The sequence below is a fragment of the Heloderma suspectum genome, chromosome 4, assembly GCF_057233095.1.
Source record: "Heloderma suspectum isolate Gila_16-S chromosome 4, 16-S_ref, whole genome shotgun sequence".
NCBI classification, from domain to species: Eukaryota; Metazoa; Chordata; class Lepidosauria; order Squamata; family Helodermatidae; genus Heloderma; species Heloderma suspectum.
Window position 1 is genome coordinate 170,035,359 of NC_139461.1, and position 20,462 is coordinate 170,055,820.

The following is a 20,462-nucleotide window of genomic DNA, read 5'->3' on the forward strand; positions in this document are numbered from 1 at the left end:
TAATGCAGTAGGAAACCTTCAGGAAAAGCACACAATATAGACTGCCAAGGAATGTTCTATTCCAGAACACCTGGGGTGGGGTGTGTGTCACATATTTAAATACTTTCCTATGTCAGATCCTTGTATATGGAAGTCTAATACATGAGGAAGAAGGCTAGGCTTGAACCCTTTTCCCTGACATGCTAGCTCTCCATATACAGGAAGATTTGGACATGGGAAACCAATCAGCTACCTGCAATCCACAGTGGTACAGTTCCAGGGTACAGTTCCAGGGTAAAGTTCTGTATCATGTAATCTTTCTGAACTGAACCGATTCAGAGGCCTTTCGCATGAAGCAGAGTCTTCCTCTGGAAGAAACAAGACCTTCTATTAAGCAACCAGATGTTGCTCCCATTCCCAAGCCTTCTCCTCCTTACCTCCTCCAGTTTGAACACCGCTCCTACGTGAGGTCGGATTCGTCCCTCGTGGCAGTAAAAAATAGCAGAAGAGAGAGCCGAGGAAAAGACCGGAAAGTCCTGATCCTGGTATCGGCCCCAGAACAGTCCCAGGGCAGAGATATTTTTCAGAAGCAGCAGATTAGCTGGAACAGAAGGGATAGTTCCTCCGGCAAAACCAACCACCACGATCCTGCCTTCCCAAGCCAGGCTGAAAAGGTGGAGGCAAAAGAATGAGAGAGATCAGTAGCAGGAACAAAATGTTGAGGTACCACAAAGCCTAGTAGTATGACAGCATGTCGTAGGGTCTTAGTGTAGGGTTTAGTCTCGTGTGCGGAATCTTCCGCCTCTTGTATCTTTCAGGATACATGTTTTTAAGTATTTTCTAGCAGTTCTCATCTGGGCATCTGAAGCCTGGCACTGGAACCTCACGGCTTGGCCGTTAAAGGAGGTCCCCATGCAGGCAACTGCTCTTAATCTTGGGGGGACTGCCAGAGTGTGCCCCAAACTCCAACTGGCCAGTTTTCAGGGATCGTTGGAACTTACGCAGCGCTCACCCAAGATCAAGGAAGCCTATGATACTGCTGCAGGCTCGGTTCATGCCTTGTGGGTGAAATGGATCCAGGCCCTGGCCCACCTGTGCAATGCCGCCTTGAAGATGTCCCCGCCAACCGTGTCGATGACGACGTCGACCCCCTTGTTAGCTGTCAGCTTCTTCACTTCTTCTCTCAGACTGGCCCCGCTGTAATTCACACTCTGGAAGGCCCCCTTCTGGAGGGCCAGGTGGCATTTCCTGTCACTTCCTGCTGCTGCTATCACCTGCAGTCACAGAAGGCCACCGCCATCACCAACAATGGTATACAATCTTTCCGCTGACATGGTGAAAGCTGGATCACAGCAGGTGAACCATTGGCGTTTATTTTTACACTGGAACTAATTAAGAATACAAAGAACATGAAAGCAGCCCCTCTGAAAGAAACAAAAACGAGACACGATGAAACACAATGGCTTGTTGGATCCAGAGCTCTCCATAGTGGAACTCTGCTCATGGGTCCTCCTGCTGGAAGAAGGTGGGGAAGGAAAGTGGTTTTCAGCGATTCCTCCTTCCCCCTGCAGGCCCCTGAAAATTTGCTCTGGAGGGCTGGAGGACCTTCCGGAACACCATGGGACTGGAAGTGCTGCAGGGGGGCTCAGCAAAAATGCCTCTGCCCCTCTCCCCTCCGCTGGACTGGAGCCTCTTCTGTGAACGGAAGGGGCCCTTCCATTCACAGAAGGGCAACTCTGGACTAGCCCAATGAGACATGCAAAGCTAAAGTTATGGCATGGTTCTTGCTTGCTTACTGATCATTTAGCTGATGTTGCTGCCAAAATCATTCCCCCAAAATGTTTTTTTTTTCTTCTGCAAGGAAAGATTTTCAGGATTTCTGTATGATCCTGGACTACCTGTCATTCACCCTTGGTGGATAACACGTGGAAGAGGGAATACCTTTGCTTTAAGAACGTTGGTCGCAACATCCACAACCGCAAGTCCTGTGGCACCGGCTGCTGCTGTCACCAAAACAGTCTCCCTGCAATGAACAGAACCACCATGACAAAGCTTGAGAGCGGGGAGAGCTTCATGGACCTTCCTGAGCCAAAATCTGGTGATGTCAGAAATCCAAAGTGTATCTGGCCTGTATCCCCCTCCGCCCCATATCAGTGTTGTTTAATTTAGAAGTTAAGCTACATGTTATGCTCACCAAGTGAAAAGCAGCAACATCTACACCAAGCTCTGAGATGGTGGAGACTTCTGAAGGCTTCTCAGGAGACAGGCGGAGAATGCTGGGGCGGATGGCAGAAGTGCTGGCTATCTTTCTCCATCTTATCTCTGCTGATCTTCTCTCTTCTTAGCATTTCTCTCTCTCTCTCCCACTTCCTCACTTCTCACCCGCCCCATAGGAACAATTAGCTGCTAAGAAGAGGTAAAGTAAACAGAGATAAACAATGGATAGGAAAAGGCATGCAGTACCTCGGCAAGTTCATGATCTGTCCTTCTCTGCTCGTCTCTAGGGGAGCCTTCAGATTTCTCAACAGTCTTGGGGCCTAGCTTAAAGATGGTTAAATGTTCCTCTAGCTTCCTAGTTTTAGAACAGATCTCCCAATCGCATTCTGGGAGGAAAAATATGCCTCCTTTAAAGTCTACTGCTATAAACTTAAGAGATGAACTACATGAAACAAGGGAATATTGGGACTGGCACATGGTAAGTGTGTTCGGAAGGGCCATAGCTCAGTGGTAGCACCTCTGCTTTGCATGCAGAAGGTCCCAGGTTCAATCCCTGGCATCTCCAGGTAGAGCTGGGAAAGAATCAGGCCTGAAACCCTGGAGAGCCGCTGCTGCCAGTCAGTGTTGACAATATTGGGCTTAGATGGACCAATGGTCTTACTCAGTATAAGGCACCTTCCTGTGTTCCTGTTAACAAGCAATCCAGCTCCCTACTCTCCTAGGCAGCAGAAAGAAAACTGACCAAAACATTATAGAGTCAGCTGGAACCTTGTGCATGATTTGTATAGACAGGAGCTAACGTATTTTCACAAAAATCTCATTTTTTTCCCCTACAGAGAGCTGAAAAATCCAAAAATGCACATCGAAACCTTGACATTTTCAGTTAACAACAAAACAGATCTCCATTTATATAGTTAAATCAGATTTATCTCAGCCTAAACAGGCACAGAACAACGACCATGAACTTCACTCAAACAGCTGCACTGATCTAGATCATATTTTCCCACCAGGAATCAAGGTAGCTACCAATTGCAACAGCATACAGATTTTTGTTGGCCAATCACAATAAGGCTTAAATCGTGCCACTCTGGGTGTCTCCACTCACCCTGGCTGGGTCTGTGCTCTGTGCTCAAGGGCCAAGATGGCTGTCACGTAGGAGACAGGCAACACTGCAGCATCTTCATAAGGGACGCCCTGTGGGATTGTCCAGAGCAGCTACAAAAAATGAGACAAAAACTCATGATCCTCAACAGCAAGAGATTATTTATGGAGGCCTTGCCAGCCCTCCATTAAAAAGAAAAAAGGAATGTGTATTGTACTCCGAGGAAGGACTTTTTTTAATGCAATTCACAGAGTTCACAAAGCCATTTTCCTGTATGGCAGGCAGTCCTGACTGTCCACACATAATAAGTGAACTATGTGATAACAGACGAAGCTGGAATCAATACACATATAAATGCTGGCATTTTTTCCAGCAGAGTACAAGATTAACCTCTGGATTGGAAAGACCTAACCAGGCGGAACATCAATATGGGTCACCTGAGCCCCCTAAGCTAGCCCGCTGCCCTCGGGTGTGGTGCACGACGCTGTTCCATCACCAGAGCTGAAGTAAAATTCAACTGCCAATCCAGCTGGCTTCTCTACACAGAAAGGGAGGGGCACTCTCTTTTCCTTCGCCTCCAGCAGCAAAATGTTTGAGGCTGGCCTGGTGTATGTACATGTATTAAAAACAATTAGTTTATTTTGTTTTAATTTGCAGTCTAATTAGTTTAAATCAGTTAATCAGTTTAGCTTATTTAAAAAAAAAATTATTGATTAGGCAACTACATGTTGCGACCCTAAAGAGCAATACTCTGAAGGTTGTCATCACTTGCCTTTTGATCTGCGACATACTCCTCCGCCAGAGCTTTGGTACTGGCCACGCCAATGACGCGGTCCCCCTGTCCAAAAGTCATCACCAGATAGGTATCAGGATGAGACACACTGATGCCCACTCCTCCTCCCCGTGAAGTAAGAATACATCCCAATGGAAGGTTTTGTAAGGACCAGGCACGTTGTAGTTGCTGCATGGCCAACAGCAGCAACTACACAGCCACTGCGCCAGTCTCCACCCACCTCAATGCTAATCCAAATGGCAGACCGGAAGCAGTGGGGCTAACAGGATAAGAATGAGTGGCACAGTGACAGGGCCCCAATGCAAGTTGATACCTCTTCCTTGAGGTCTCCATGTCTAGCTCAGGGCCAGCCCTACCATTAGGCAGAGGGAGATGGCTGCCTCAGACAGTAGATGCTACAGGGTGGAGAGTGGTGTCAAGATGATGGAGATCAGAGTTGTGTGTCCCACATGGCATGCTAATGCTCCCTTATGCCCCCTAAGCTAGTGTCAGGATTGGGCCCAGACTCCCTGCAGAGACCATGGAAGTAGATTCAGAGTCAGAAAATGAACAGGGCAGGGGAGAAAATCCTCAAGGAGATAAGAGGCAGGGAAGAGTCTTCCCAAGGGCAGGCTAATCAGCTGGATCAAAGACCAAACATAACTTCTGCTTCTGTGGGAACCCATCAACTCATGGAGGGGGAGGAGGTCAGCATGGCAGGTGCATGGATCAGACAGTCAGGAGGGAGGAGGAGCGTGAAGAAGTAAGGTGGTCTACCAGGTTGGCCCTTCACAGGAGGTCTCTAGGGGAAGATCCTCCCTGCAGACAGGACTGAGAAAGCCTTTCAAGTTCTGTGCTGTAGAGTAGCATCACAATCACAACAATTTTCTCTTCCACTGTGGTGCATCCCTAAAAGGGATCTTTAGATAAACTAGTTAGTGTTGTGTCAGCTTAGTCAGGGATCTTGGCCTTGGGTTGTCAGAAGCTGTCCTGTTGCCGGAGTTGAAATTCAGTTGCCAGTTTGGTCAACTTCTGTATTTGAAATGGGGGCGGGGGTGCCATCTCGTCCTTTGCCTCAGGCAGAAAATGTCTTGGGCCAGCTCTGCGTGGCTGAGGGCCACAGTGCTAAATCAGCCCTAAAGAAAGCTGTTGTGTGGATACACCCTAACTACTTGAATTTTCCTCCTCCCATCCCAAATCATAAACTCATACAGTTAGCAGACGGGGGGTGGGGGGAGCAACTGCATATGGAATAACCATGTTCCTCCCTCCCCAACCCAGCAATTTACCAGGCACAACAAAATCCATTCTTAAGTCTCAGCCCTAATGCATTCCTCTTACCACCTTCACACTGGTAACAGCCACGCCAGCCTCCATCACATCCCCTGAAAATTCCATCCCTAAAAGAGAAGACCACCTATCATATAGTCTTTGTCACAGACATTACCCACCACTTCTGCGCCAACAGTGAGCATTATTCTATAGAATGAACATATGGAGTACAGCTGCTAAATCCGGGGTACTGAGGGAAAATAATCTTTTGTCCCTGGTTACCAGTATTACAAATTACAACACACACACACAGTATATGCTTGGGTGTCTCACGCAATATATAACTTTAACAGAAATCAATGCTGAGAAACAGTCAGGAGGTGTCACTGTGGGCACAAGAAATATTTTTTTTAAGTGAAAAGGATGAAAGGAAAGATGAGCACTGTTTGTTTTAAAAATTCCCCCCGATTTGTTTTTATATTGCTTACAATTGAATATTTTTGGACCTCATGCTTGCATGTATGATCTCCAGGATCAACCTTAAACACTCCAACAGACAGCCGAATCCACTGCCCCATGAGGCAGCTCCTCAAGAAGCCTCTTGCTCTGAGCTTTCAGAACCTCCAAAATTCTGTGGGCCAATTCGCACAACACGACAGCCCATCATGGGTTAATTAACCTTCAAGGAGCTGCAGCATGCTGGCTGCCATTTTGAATATTCACCCCCCTGACCGGAGGTTGTCTTGTTGTGCAAACCCAGCAACTGTGGGATATTCAAGGGTTAAACAATCTTCACATAACCCTACAACAGACCATGGGTTGAATAATCCTAGCATAATCCATGGTTGTCGGGTTTGCATAACACAACGCCAGAGCAGGGGTCGATTATGCAAAAGGGGTCATTTAACCCACTCCATACCATGCAAACCAAGTCAGTGTCTCACTTGGAAACTGCAGTCTGTCTCTTTTGTTTACTTTTGCTCACACTTAGCTTGTCCCGGCTCCTGATCATGGAAGAGATGAGTCATGTTCTGAAAACATAAGGAAGATCCAGCTATCCAAAGCGATCAGCCTGAATTTAACAAAAGATTACGTGGCAACTTTGCCACCAAATACTAAAGAAGTCTCCAGTTCCGGCACTGTTAACCTTCCAAATCCCCCAAACTTACAATAAAACTCTCTGGTGCGAAGCTCTCCATGTCTACAATACAGGGGAAATCATGGTGGCCCCTGCTTCACAGAGCTTTTGTAAGGATTGCTGAGATAAGATGTGTAAAATGCTTCTGGAAACTTCTGGAAATGTGCTATTACTGCTGCTGCCACCTTCAGGAACAGAAAATGTGTGCCCCACACAAATCAGGGGACAATTTTTATTCTATTTTTTGCATTTAATTCCCCCATAGTGACCTGAACCATGCCAAGGGCTACATAGGCAAAATCCTTCTTTTTTCCTAAAAGCAGGGAGGCCACGGGTTTGACAGCAAGAGTGAATGCCACAATTTGTTTGGCTCAGTGTTGTTTTCCTGTCAGTCATACAAAAGGGAGGACTCTGCACTTAGGGGGCCTCACTATAACCAAACATGCTAGATTGAAAGCTCCAACTCACCCGGGGTGAACGGAAGGGACCGCTTTTCCTGGTAAAGACCCTGACAAGCCAGTATGTCGGCAAAATTTACTCCACAGCAACGGACACGTATTCTGGCCTGCAATAAGAAGCAATCACAACTCTTCATGCAAACTAGATGACATGTATGTGTGACTTTAAACACATCATTATCGCTCATTGGGTTCTTTGATCCCCTTTAAAATAGCAACCCCAGGGGACCCAATCCGGGTTGGAACAGCAGCACAGAGGGCAAGGGGTTGCTCTTCCCCCCCACCCTTACCATTTCTCTGATGAAAATCCCCTCCTCAAACTGGTATTTGCCCCAAAGTGCCCTTTGCTGTAATGGAAGAGGCAGAGGGCTGGAAGGGAGTATATGCCCCATTTGGTCTTGCTCCCTTTCTTGACTGACAATACATTGGTTGCAATCCTGTGCATAGTTAGGCTGCTTAAAGGTGCAATCCTATGCATGTTTAGACAGGAAAAAAGTCCTACAATTCCCAGCATGCCCCAGCCAGCCAGGCAGTTGTAGGACTTTTTTCTGTCTAAACATGCATAGGGTTGTGCCCTTAATCACTCTTGTAACCTTCATAGTCACCTGTGGTGAGTAAAAATCACTTGCAGGCAACCCTCTAAGGAAGCTTTTGTAACCCCAGAGGCTACTGATGTATTCTTCAGTTATTTTTTCAGGCCACAAATGATTCTTATAGATATGTGCAGGCCACTGGACTCATAAAAAGAAGCGATGTGGGCTAGTAACTTTGGTTGTCTTATTTACAAGACTTGGTCAAATCCCACAGACTTCAGTGGGATTTAGAGAACTGACCGTACACAAGATAGCCATTTCTACAGCTAAAGCAACACTGACTAAGACCTGTTCAAACATAACTTGTAAAGAAGTTATGAAAAATGACTGCACAACTCCCCTAGGGAGCTTGTTTTATTATTTGAAGTTCTCACAATCAGAAGTTGGCTAAAAGAAAAATCAGGGCCAAACTAGACAGGACATTAGTCACGCTGTCTGCCTTGGTGTGCATGCTTTTTAAAAACAGAAATAGCCAGTGTGTGTGTGTGTGTGTGTGTGTGTGTGGTTAACCCTTCGCTTTGCCAGAGCTGCAACTCCCTCCCCCAGTCAGTACCTGTAGTTTGCAATCCCCTCTCACTTGAATAGCAGGCACCAAGGGTGGAGGCTCCTGGGCCAGGAGGTAAAGCCTCTCTTCCCCACCCCATGGTCTCAATCCAGTTCCCGCCCCCCTCCAGGCTATTTGGTTTTAAAGAACCACATGACTATCTTCACTTCTAGCATGGCCCTTAAAAGCTAAAATAGGGTCAGCAGCAATCACAAGACTTTGACTGTAATCCCCTAAAGCATTGCCGGTGCAAACAAGCATCATTTGTGTTCCAGAAATTACCACAGCTATGCTGAGGCTGTTTCAAAGGCAGCAGCCCTCAGTCATGCAGCCCGATCTTCCTCTGCATGTTTACTCAGGAATAAGTCCCTCCAAGTTCAATAGTATTTCCTTCCAAATATGTGTGCCTAGAGAAATGTGTTTCTGCCTTTCAACAGGTTGATTTTCTGTTCCATGCTAGTAAGTTTGCTGGCTTTTTTCTCTTAAGCTTCCCCTGTTCCTTTAAAAGCAGCTTGGTCTGCAGGCATTAGCAGGTGATATGCTGTGAGAAAGCTCAAAGGGCTCCTTCACAGGGAGCTTTTATCCTGGGATTGAGATGGCTCCTTCATGGAATCTTGCCGGCTCTTTACATGAGGCCGTGATCACTCAAGGCGTCCCCAGCACTAAATGCCCTTTGTTCCATTTTTAAATAGATCAGCGAGATCAATGAAAGATAATGGAAGACTCAGATATGGGGAGGGGGAGAAAGAAGCGGGTGAAAAAGGGAGTCATTGTGATCCTGCATTTAAAATGGAAGCAGAAAGCCCTGTTTTAAATACAAGATTTTAGCCTGGTGTAGAAATGCCCAAAGCGTAACCTGCTGATTCCTGCAGATCAGGCTGCTATAAATGGCACAAGAGCAGGCCAGCCTGTTTCCTTTGCTTGGTTTTCCTTCTGGTCACTTGGCAACCCTGTGTAGTAGTGATCCAATTAGCAAACTCTCTCTGATGTTGGGATGTTTCTTACATCCTGTATCTAACCCAGCCTTCCTCAACATGGCACCCTCTAGGTTGGACTACAAGCCCCATCATCCTCAGCCAGCATGGTCAATGGTTACAAAACTACCTATACATGTGACACATTTACCCATTAACCTCCATGAGGATTCAGGCTCCGCAGTTAGACCGGAATATGGTACTTATTAGAGACTCATCTGGAATAACAGGTTTGGGTTTTCTCTACGTACTTTGAGAACCAGTCACACACTACCTTTTCCAAATGGTAAATCAAGCCCATAAATACCTTTTTACCTGGGTTGAGGAAAAATAACCTTGGCAAAGCAGTTGGCTCATCTATTTCCAACTCTTCCTCTCAGACTATCAATGTACCTCACATGTTATGGATAGGCTAGAAACTATTTAGGTGGGCTAGTAAACGCTTCAGCCTGTTTGCAAGGCTATCCTAAATGTACTTTTTATCAAAAAATACATTACCATAGATTACTGCTTCCTGAGAGGCCCACTGGGAAATTACAAAATCAATCACATTATTTAATATCGCTAAGGGCACAATCCTATGCATGTTTAGAAAGAAAAACATCCTACAACTCCCAGCATTCCCCAGCCAGTCATGGCTGGGGAATGCTGGGAGTTGTAGGATGTTTTTCTTTCTAAACATGCATAGGATTGTGCCCTTAGCGATATTAAATAATGCTGGGAGTTGTAGCACTTTTTTCTAACTAAATGTGCATAGGATTGCGCCCTTAGGCTGCAAGCTATGCACACTGAGCTGGGACTAAGCCCCACGGAAAACAATGGGACTTACTTCTGAGTAGGCACATATAGGATTGTATTGTTAAAGAGCTTGCTTAGACAGCCAGTTCCTTGGGTAACAAACCCATAACTCAATCTTCCCCAACCTGGTGCTCTACAGATGTGTTGGGAGTACAACTCCCAGAATCTCTGGGGATTCTGGGAGTTATAGTCTAACACATCTGGAGAGCACCAGGTTGGGGAAGGCTGCCATAATTCATTTCAGCATCCAATCTGATGACATGTTCCAAGAAGTGAGTAAGAGCTTTACCACACCAGGCTTTTTATCCCACAGCTTACTGAGGCTTTTGCTTCCAGATTCTTTGCAGGATTAAGAGTGGTTCATTACACCTCCAGTTTTCCTTTAAATGCAGAACACTACCTGCCATTTACACTGGTGGGTGGAGCCTGGCGGGAGGTTATCGGATGTCAGCAGCATTGTATACCTGCTGTACACCCCCTCTGGGGTAGCCCCTCCCAGCATGAACTTTTCCATTTCAACTTCCCTGCCTCCCCTTTTCGCTTCTGCTGCCTCAGACCCTTACCTCCGCCACTTTTACACAGAATCCACAGTACTTTCACAACTTCACAACTCTGCTCCCCCAAAGAAGCAATTACCCTTTCCTTATTTGTGTGTACATGGGGACTGAGTGGAAAAGCGTTAAAACCTTTCTGGACAGCAACTGCAAAACGGAGTGATTCCCCGATGAAAGGAGAAGGAAGCAGCTGAAAGGGGTTGCATGTATAGAAAATGGTACTTTCACAACTTCTGAAGTATACTCTCCCCACCCCCACCCCAACACACACGCGCACACACACAAAGCAAGCTCTTACACTTTTCTCATTTGTGTGTACATGTGGATTGAGTAGAAAGGGGTTAAACTTTTCTGGGTAGCAAATACAGAGCAGAGCTAAGCACCAGCTATGATCCTGCCCCTCAAATTCCATTATAAAGTGCTGAACGGAGGAGGATGCAGCTGAAAGGAGTTGCATATATCCACTGTACTGTCACAACGTCGGAAGTCAACTCCCCACCCACCAAAGCAAGCTACACTTTTCTCATTTGTGTGTATGTGGGACTGAGTGAAAAAGGGTTAAAACTTTTCTGGGCAGCAACTGCAGAACAGGGCGCTCTCCTGATCCCATTGTAAAGCAGAGGCAGCTGCAGCCAAAGTGGAGACTTCCACTGCCTTGTCATTGCTGACATCATACCCACACAGAGTGGATCTAATGGGGGGGGGGGGAGGCAGGCACGGTATCATTCCAGAACTGCAGAAAACACTGCACTTTCCCCATTCAGAGAAAACACGGGAAAAGCAGGTAGCAGGCACGGGATGAACACTAGAGGAGAACAACTTTGTGTAAACCACCCAGAAAATACCAGGCTGAGGTCCCTGAAAAGGAAATACCAGGAAATGACCTAGAATAGAGAACAACAGTGACCTCCTTCTCCTTGTAAACAAAACTTTGTTCAGGACAATAACCACAAACTCTGGAACACCCTTTGAAATCCCAGTGTACAAACCCCACTTAACCTGAACAGGTAAGATGAATCTTGAAATGCCTCCAGCATCGCTACTCATTTACCTCATGTGGCTGCAGTGAAGAGGACAGGACATCCCTGATGACCAATGGCTTGGCCAGCTCAGTGCAAAGTGCTGCTCGATAGGTCCTTTGGGGCTGCAGATGGACAGCGCTGCTCAAAGAGATGGGACCCCAGAGTTCTTGGCCAAAAGCATTCCTCCTGCAACAGGTCAGTGGGTACCAATGTCATCACATCCTGCATGCTGGCTGGCTCCTTTCCTACCCTCATTTTCAAATAAAAGTATATGTAATTGGTTCAACAAATGCTTATGCTTTCAAGTTGCGCAAATGTCAGGGGCCTAACACAGATCTAACTACTATCTCCTAATATGGCCTTGTAGGCCCCTTCCAACCTTACTATTCTATGATTCTAACCATGATTAGGAAAGTCCCTTCCTCCTCCCTTTGCCCATATGGAATTCCCCTTCCCTTCCTAAGGGAGTGCTAATTTGGATGCAATAATGTGACATCTACAAGTGTGCTAACTCTAGTTAGAATTAACCACAGATTGCAAGCCAGCTTCTAACCCTGATTTTAAAACTGCCTGTTGTAACAGCCTACCAGACCAAGTCATCTTATATATTTATTTTCATTTCTATACCGCCCAATAGCCAAAGCTCTCCGGGCGGTTCACAAAAATTAAAACCAAAAAGCGCAGGATAAAACAATATAAAATATAACAGCATTAAACCCACAAACTCATCCTCCTTTTCTTGAGGAAAACACAGGGAAGGAGCCTGGGGAAGGAGGACCAGCCAGCAGCTGCACCAGGTGGATCCTGAGCCTGCTTCTGCCCCCGCCCACAGGTACTTAAGGTGGGGCTGCCAGAGGCTGCTCGGGAAGGAGCCTGGGGAAGGAGGACCAGCCAGCAGCTGCACCAGGTGGATCCTGAGCCTGCTTCTGCCCCTGCCCACAGGTACTTAAGGCGGGGCTGCCAGAGGCAGCGCCTCGGCGTCGCACTTGGAGTCGCGTAGGACCTGAAGATCTACCCACCTGCCTCTCCAGAGACACCAGCAGCCACAATACCAGCAGCAAATAGCAGCAGCAGCAGAGGGCAGCAGCTTTAAAGACCAGGGGAAGGGGCAAACGTGGACTATCTGCTCCTTCTTAGCTGCTGTTCTCTTTTATATTCTTTTAAACTGTTGTGTATTTTATATCTTAATATTTTAATATGTGCCTGGGAGGACTATTGGGCAACTCAGGGGGTGGGGGAGGTGCCACCATAACTGTGGTCACGGGGAGGTATGGCATTGAGGTATTAACAGGCCAGCTGAGGAGAAGAGGGGCTAGACACCTTACAGCTGTCCCCTCTTCTGGTTCTTCCCCCAACCTGATGGTTTCTGGCAGCCTTACCAGTCTGCCCTCGGGTCTGGTGGTGCTGCTGCTGAATGCCAGGTCAGCCCAAAATAAGACCTCCCTCATCCATGATTTGATTGTGGATGGGGGAGCTGACCTGGCATGTATTACTGAGACCTGGGTGGGGGAACTGGGAGGGGTCACTCTCTCCCAGATGTGCCCTCCTGGGTACTCAGTGCAGCACCAACACCGACTTGAGGGTCGGGGAGGGGGGGTTGCCGTGGTCTATAGGAATTCAATCTCCCTCTCCAGGCTTCCTGCTCATTCGAGTGCAGATCTTGAGTGTCTGTACCTTGTGTTGGGTACCCAGGACAGATAAGGGATTCTGTTGGTGTACCGCCCACCCCGCTGCCCATCGGACTCCCTGCCTGAGCTGACGGAGGTGGTCTCGGACTTGGTGTTGAGGACCCCCAGGATGATGGTCCTGGGGGATCTCAACTTCCATGCCGAGGCCGCTGTATCCGGGGCGGCTCAGGACTTCATGGCCACCATGACAACCATGGGGCTGTCCCAACATGTCATCGGCCCAACGCATATAAAAGGACACACGCGTGATCTGGTTTTCTCGACTGGGCAGGTGGATGGTGATCTGAAAGTGGAGGAATTAACATCTGTCCCTTTGTCATGGTCAGATCACTTCCTGCTGAGGTTTAGACTCCTGGCGGCCTTTCCCCTCTGCAAGGGTGGGGGACCTATTAAAATGGCCGGCCCCGGAGATTAATGGATTCCGATGGATTCCAGAGGGCTCTGGGGGATTTTCCTGCTGGAATGGCTGGTGCTCCTGTCGAAGCCCCGGTCGCTCTGGGCAATGCAGAGATGACTCGGGCGGTTGACACGATCGCGCCCAAGCGCCCTCTCCCTCTGAGCAGAGCCCGGCCAGCTCCTTGGTATACACCTGAGCTGAGGGCAATGAAGCAAGAGGGGAGATGGCTAGAACGCAGGTGGAGGAAAACTTGTGCTGAGTCTGACCGAACACAGGTAAGAGCCCACTATCAGACCTACTCTGTGGCGGTGAGGGTGGCAAAGAGGCAGTTCTTTTCCACCAGCATTGCATTTTCTCAGTGTCGTCCGGCGGAGCTTTTCCGAGTGGTTCGCGGCCTGTTACATTCTGGGCCAGGGAGAGAGACGGTGGAACCCTTGGTAGCACGCTGTGACGAGTTTGCGTGGCACTTTGAGGATAAAGTCACTCAGATTCGTCATGAATTGGACACCACCATTAATGCAGTTCCATTGGTAGAGGCGTTCAGAGCACCGTCTGGTCCAGTTTTATTGGATGAGTTTCAGTTACTGAGGCCTGAGGATGCGGACAAGGTGCTTGGCCAAGTCCGATCGACCACTTGTGTGCTTGACCCTTGCCCTTCATGGCTTATTAAATCAAACAAGGAGGGGTTGTCCGGCTGGGTCCAGGGGGTTGTAAATTCCTCCTTGAGAGAGGGAGTGGTGCCTGCCGCTTTAAAAGAGGCAGTAATTAGACCACTCCTGAAAAAGCCTAACCTGGACCCAGAGGATGTTAACAATTATAGGCCAGTGGCCAACATCCCCTTCCTGGGCAAGGTGCTTGAGCAGGTGGTTGCTGGACAGCTCCAGGCACTGTTGAATGAAACGGATTATCTAGATCCATTTCAGTCGGGCTTCAGGACTGATTTTGCAACGGAAACTGCCTTGGTCGCCCTGTGGGATGACCTCTGCCAGGAGAGGGACAGGGGGAGTGCGACCTTGTTGATTCTCCTGGACCTCTCAGTGGCTTTCGATACCATCGACCATGGTATCCTTCTGGATAGGTTGTCTGGGTTGGGAGTTGGAGGCACTGCACTACAGTGGTTCCGCTCCTACTTGGATGGCCGATTCCAGAAGGTGGTGCTGGGGGATTATTGCTCTGTGCCATGGCAATTGTGCCATGGGGTTCCACAGGGCTCTATTCTATCCCCCATGCTGTTTAACATCTACATGAAACCGCTGGGGGAGGTTATCCGGAGGTATGGGCTGAGGTGCCATCAATATGCGGATGACACCCAGCTCTACCTTTCTTTCTCATCAAAACCAGGTGAGGCAGTGGCTGTTCTGAATCAGTGCCTGGGCACTGTAATGGACTGGATGAGGGCTAATAAACTGAAACTCAATCCAGACAAGATGGAGGTACTGTTAGTGGGTGGTTCGTCTGCCCGGCTAGGTGATATTCAACCTGTTCTGGAGGGGGTTGCACTCCCCCTAAAGGATCAGGTTCGTAGTTTGGGGGTGCTCTTGGATCCAGAACTGTCACTTGAGGCACAGGTGAACTCAGTGGCACGGAGCACTTTTTATCAGCTTAGGCTGGTATACCAACTACGCCCTTATCTGGACAGAGATAGCCTAGCTACAGTTATCCATGCTCTGATAACTTCTCGTCTGGATTACTGCAATGCGTTATACGTGGGGCTGCCTTTGAAAACGGTCCGGAAACTTCAGCTGGTCCAAAATAGGGCAGCAAGATTGTTAACAGGGACTGGCCTGCGAGCTCATATTACGCCAGTACTTTTCCAGCTGCACTGGCTGCCAGTCCATTTCCGGGCCCGATTCAAAGTGTTGGTGTTAACATTCAAAGCCCTTAACGGCTTGGGGCCAGGTTACCGGAAGGATCGCCTCCTCCCATATGTGCCTGCCCGGACCTTAAGATCATCATCAGCGGCCCTTCTCCGTGAGCCCCTGCCAAAGGAATTGAGGTGGGTGGCTACTAGGAGGAGGGCTTTTTCTGTTGTGGCATCCCGGCTCTGGAATGAGCTCCCTAGTGAGGTTCGCCTGGCGCCTACATTGTACTCCTTTCGGCGCCAGGTGAAGACCTTTTTATTTTCCCAGGCATTTTAGCATTTTAGCTTTCTAAATTTTTATCTTTGTTGTTTTAAATCTGTATTTTAAACTCCTGTACTGCTGCTAGGTTTTATTGTGGTTGTATTGTTATATTGTGGTTTTAATGTTCTATATATTTTAAATTGTTTTATTGTGTGTTGTTTGGTTTTAGTTTTTGTGAACCGCCCAGAGAGCTTCGGCTATTGGGCGGTATAGAAATGAAATGAATAAATAAATAAATAAATAAATAAAACACCCAGGCAGAGAGGAAGTTAAAGGAAAGAACTGCCTGGGTATGGGCTGGAACTGATAAGGGTAGCACAGCATAGCGGGGGAGAGTGAAGCCCCTGCAGCAACAGCTGGGCCTCATCAAGATGCTGCTTTAAAGCTCTGGGAAGGAGCAGGAAAAGGAGGATGGTGGGAAGAGCAAAAGAAGGGAAGACAGGCTGGTGAGGGCGGCTCGCAAGAGGGCAGGCCGGCATGCTCTGTCAAGGCAGATACTGCAGGAGTGCTGCCCCTGCAGCCACCACCCAAAACCTCCTGGGCTGGGAGACCTGGAAGTTCCCAGTTGGCAGCCACAGGAAGATCTCAAGCATATCAAAGCCTGGGCGTATCACCTTCCTCTGAGGCACCTACAGAGCCTCACCTGCTGCTTGGTCTGAAGAGCTACTTCCCTAGAAATGAACAACCACCAGCACGGAAAACTGTGCGGGGTTGCCACCTGAAAGGCCAGTGCTGTAAAAGGGCAAAGCTGGACATTTTTGTAAGGGGGCGGGGGCAGAGGAAGGCATAATTCCTCACCCTGAGTTGTAAGTCTATATGCTTGCTTGTCCTCGGTGCTGTAACTAGAGGCAGAGACTTGCAGATAAAAGCTGCCTGCACTCACTGGTGGACTCTTGTAAGTTTGGAGGCTATGGAAGAGGGTGGGTTTAAGGTACTCTCTCCGGAGGACCTGGGCCAGCATAGTGCAGATGAAATGCTGTCCCATAGTTAAGGCTAACCAGCCAAAGGATACATAGATCTTGTGGAGCAGGGAGAAGAGGGAAGGGAGCCCCTGGCACAGGATCTCCTACATATCTAGAGCATTAGTGTGGTGTCTCTGCACCAGGCCTTAAACGTAAGTTCAGGAAGCAATTCAAAGGCTGGCAATGTTTTGCAATGCACAAGTTCTAGTTTATACCTATCATTATTTGGAAACTGCACAGTACTGAAGTTGCTTCCAGATGGACAGCCCCTAGCACTAGCAACTTTGCGTGGTTTCCCTCCTTAATGGATTTTCTATGGCAAGAAAAATGAAGGAAGAAGTGGTGGGAAAACACAGGAGGGTTACAAATGAAAGACGATGTCATCTGGACCCTCATAATACTATGTGAATGAGGCAGGGAGATTGCACAATAAAAGCTCAATTTAGAAATGCACTAAGACAGAGGTGGCCAGATAGATCGGGATCCACTGGTGGATCTCCGGGTGATTTGCAGTAGATCACAAGGGTTTCTGGCTTCCAGTCATTCAACAATAGAAATACCAAAAATACTTTTCCTGCTGCAAACATTAGGCTGTTATAATGAAGAAAACTTGGAGAGGAGGGAACGAGGAGTGGATTTTTGTGTGAAAGGACAGTGCATTCATTTTTGCTACGGAAACCAATTCTTAGACTTAAGCAAGTGCTTCAGCGTTCCCTGTTCCTGAATTCGAAATGTGTCCCCGCCTCTCCCCACCACCATTTTGCACCTGGCTCCTGTTGGTGAAACTCGAGGTTCTAAAAAAGATTCCACAAGCCTGACGTCTGCCAGTCCCTGCCCTAAGACACTGCCTCATTGTCTTCCCCCTTCCAGGCATGGCTGGGTGGAAGCATAATGAAGTTTCTCATATAGAGGAAATGCACCCTCTGATCTGTATCATCATCTAGGAGAAAACCTCATCCTAGATCTTGGCAAGTGTAGCATCCTTAACCTCTGTTCACCAGTTTTACTTTTAACTGAGAGTATATAGGCCTCCTTCTAGTTGTCAGGGTATACGCCCCATTGCATAAACCATCCCGCACACCGGGGGAACTGCAGCAATAGACTAACACGGCCTCCCCTCAGGAATGTATTATTTTACAGGGGACTGCCACCTTCTGCATTCTCAGTGGGGCAATGCATTCCCCAGATGCTATTCTGTGGGCCAGGACAATCTATCCCTCCCAGGTCAGCCTTTTCCAACCTCGTGCTCTCCAGATGCTTTAGACTACAATGCCCATCCAAACAACTGGGGGCCCCAGGTTGGGAAAGGCTGCCCTAGATGATCAAGTTCTAGAATAAAGTTGCCCATCACTGTCATGGGGCAGATGTGCTCAGTTGGTATGAGGCTATCCAAGCAGTGGGGGAAACGGGTGGGCTCAACAGAATCCTAGAACCACAGAGTTGGAGGGGGCCTTGCAGGCCACCATTCAATGCAGGAAATCCAGATAGAGCATTCCCAACTGCTTGTCAAAACAGCTTAATGCCAAGGGCACACCGGTCCCTGTTTCCTGGGAGCAATGGAACGGCAATTTGACCCTCCATAGCTAGGCATATTTTAGCATAATGGTGCTATACTGATAGCCCGGCTACCACGTGCTTCCAGTCTGTGGAAGCATGGTGAGGAATTCAGGTGCTCACAGAGTGTATGGGGAAAGACAGATTGAATGCCCTATATCAGTGGTGAGACATTTAATTTCACCTTTAAAAAAAAACCCCACTGGACAGAAGTGGTGAGGGCTGGAACCTGGCAATCTTCTTGTGCACTCACTCAAGTATCGCTCTTTCTATACCGCAGCTGGATTGGCAGCCTGTACAGCAAGAACTACATGTCTAAGTCCAGGCTTAATTGGCTAATTTGCCCTGAGGAGCAGGTGGGCAACTGGGAGCCTTGAGCCAAATCTGGCTAACTGAAGAGTGTCAAATGCATCTTGGAAGCAAAAGGGGAGAATAGAGGGAGCGGTATTGGGACTGGCTGCAGGGCCTCAGGTGACTGCCACCTTTCGCAAAACCAGATGCTGACCACAGAGGTAGGGAACCCAAGCACCAATATGGGCTGAAATCCCATGGTTCGTTGCTTTCTTTTCCTGTTCTGGTGGCAAATGATTTAAGAGTAAGTGGAGAGGTATTGCAGCAAAAAAGAAAAAAGGAAGTAGCATTGCAGAAGACAGATGAGGCAGGAATGGAGAGTGGTAAGACTGAAAGACAGAACTGAAACCAAGCTGGGAAACTTTCCAGAGGGAAGCCATGTTAAGTTTGTGACAGCAAAAACAACGGGTCTTGTGGCACCTCAAAGACTTAGGGCATAATCCTATGTATGTTCTGGGAGTTGTAGGACTTTTTTTCTGTCTACACATGCATAGGGTTGCACCCTTGTGTCACCTGATGAAGTGTGCAGTGTCCACAAAAGCTTATACCATAATAAATGTGCCAGTCTTTAATTTTAATTTTTGTGAACCTCCCAGAGAGCTTCGGCTACGGGGTGATTTAGAAATATAATAAATGAAATGAAGGTGCCACAAAACCCTTTGCTGATCAGGCAGGGAAAGTACAGGGCATAAAGCGCAAATACAAAGAAAAAATACAGAACTGGAAGGAGGCAGGCAATGCAAGGTGCTAAGAAACTAATTTGGGAGTGGGATATATCAGGAGGCACCGACCTAACTTGGGGTGGGGCGAGATACGGTTTATGGGAGTGCCACTGAGTTCTCATTTTGGGACAGAAAGCACGTTCGTGAAGGGCAAGAGGGAGCAGCAGGGACAGAAAGTGACAGGGCCCCGGCACCATTTAGCACTGTGTGGCAGAGTTGGCGGCCTGCCAAGCAGGCCCGAGAAAAGCTGCTCCCAATGAAATTCGCTCTGCGGCACATTAAAGACACAGGAACGCTGCTGTTCCGCGGCAGATAGACGGCGCCGGTTACACAGGGGCGCCCAAGAGCGGGTCATAGAAGCGGGGGGGGGGGGTCGAAGTTCGGAGATAGGCCGCGGCAGGATCGCCTGGCCGGGGGCGAGGACTGGAGTCGAGGGGGAGCGCGGTAAGGGGCAGGCCATGTGGGGAGCGAAGGCTGCAGTCCTCTACACGCTTTCTTGGAGGGAACCTCACTGAGCGCAGCGGGGCTTACTTCAGAGCAGACGTGTAAAGGAGCGCGCTGCAACGCGACTGAACTCCCGGGGACGCGCGTCTAGAAAACTAGCCGGGGGGAGCGGGGCTGAGGAGGTCGAGGGCAGCGAAGGATCCAGCCGGGAAGGAAAAGGCGAGCCAAGACGATATTGCTCTTTCACTGGGCAGGAGGAGGAGGAGGAGGCGGAGGGGGAAGCCAAGCAGAAGCGGGCGGTTTTCGGGGTCGCACCTGCAGCCCTGCAGCAGGGAAGCCCTCCTGGCCCCCAAGCACCAGCGCAGCCCGGCGGATCCGCGCGCCCTCGCCATGCCGCCCCGAGCACGACCGCTTCGCCGGCGCGGCGCCTCCCTCCCCTCTCCCTGAGTCGAGCTGGCTTGGCCTCGTTCTCTCCTCCCCGCAGAAGTCTCCGCCTTTCCGCCTCGCCTCCGAGGAGGCCCAAGGGAGCCAGGGAGGCTCTTCTTCCCCCCGCCCAGCCCAGCCCAGATATGACCGCCGGCCCTGCAGAGCGGCCCTTTCCTACAAGAGAGCTGCCGCGGCCCAGCAGTGCCGGAGCCCTGCGGGGGTTTCCTTCTTTCCGGGAACTGTTGCCCCCTCCCCCCCTCCTCAAGAGCTGCGGTCCCGAGCCGAACCGCCACCCCTTCCCTGACAGTAGCTCCCGTCCCCCCTCTGTCGACCCAGCGGGGCAGGCTGGGGGTCGCAGCCCCACATCTGGAG

The 20,462-nt window shown here is 48.9% G+C and overlaps 1 protein-coding gene across 6 annotated transcripts in view; it reads right to left on the reverse strand.

The window, feature by feature from the left end:
* LOC146347735 (protein Cryzl2-like) overlaps positions 1 to 20,114 on the reverse strand; it is a 35,256-nt gene extending 15,142 nt beyond the window's left edge. The window contains exons 1-10 of one of the 6 annotated variants that reach the window (XR_014790398.1): positions 19,980 to 20,114; positions 11,453 to 11,609; positions 6,949 to 7,045; positions 5,412 to 5,470; positions 4,071 to 4,136; positions 3,302 to 3,411; positions 1,921 to 2,002; positions 1,072 to 1,253; positions 417 to 645; positions 233 to 347 (exon numbers count right to left, since the gene is read on the reverse strand). Coding sequence is in view for 5 of the 6 variants with exons in the window: in XM_084851221.1 (XP_084707347.1) it covers positions 315 to 645; positions 1,072 to 1,253; positions 1,921 to 2,002; positions 3,302 to 3,411; positions 4,071 to 4,136; positions 5,412 to 5,470; positions 6,949 to 7,045; positions 11,453 to 11,609; positions 19,980 to 20,056 (1,161 nt within the window). In the remaining variant the exon portion in view is untranslated. Of the gene's footprint in view, positions 1 to 232; positions 646 to 1,071; positions 1,254 to 1,920; positions 2,003 to 3,301; positions 3,412 to 4,070; positions 4,137 to 5,411; positions 5,471 to 6,948; positions 7,046 to 11,452; positions 11,610 to 19,979 lie in introns of those variants that run through there. The other 5 variants (XM_084851223.1, XM_084851222.1, XM_084851221.1 and 2 more) reach the window with 5 other exon arrangements.
* Positions 20,115 to 20,462: the final 348 nt, after the last annotated feature.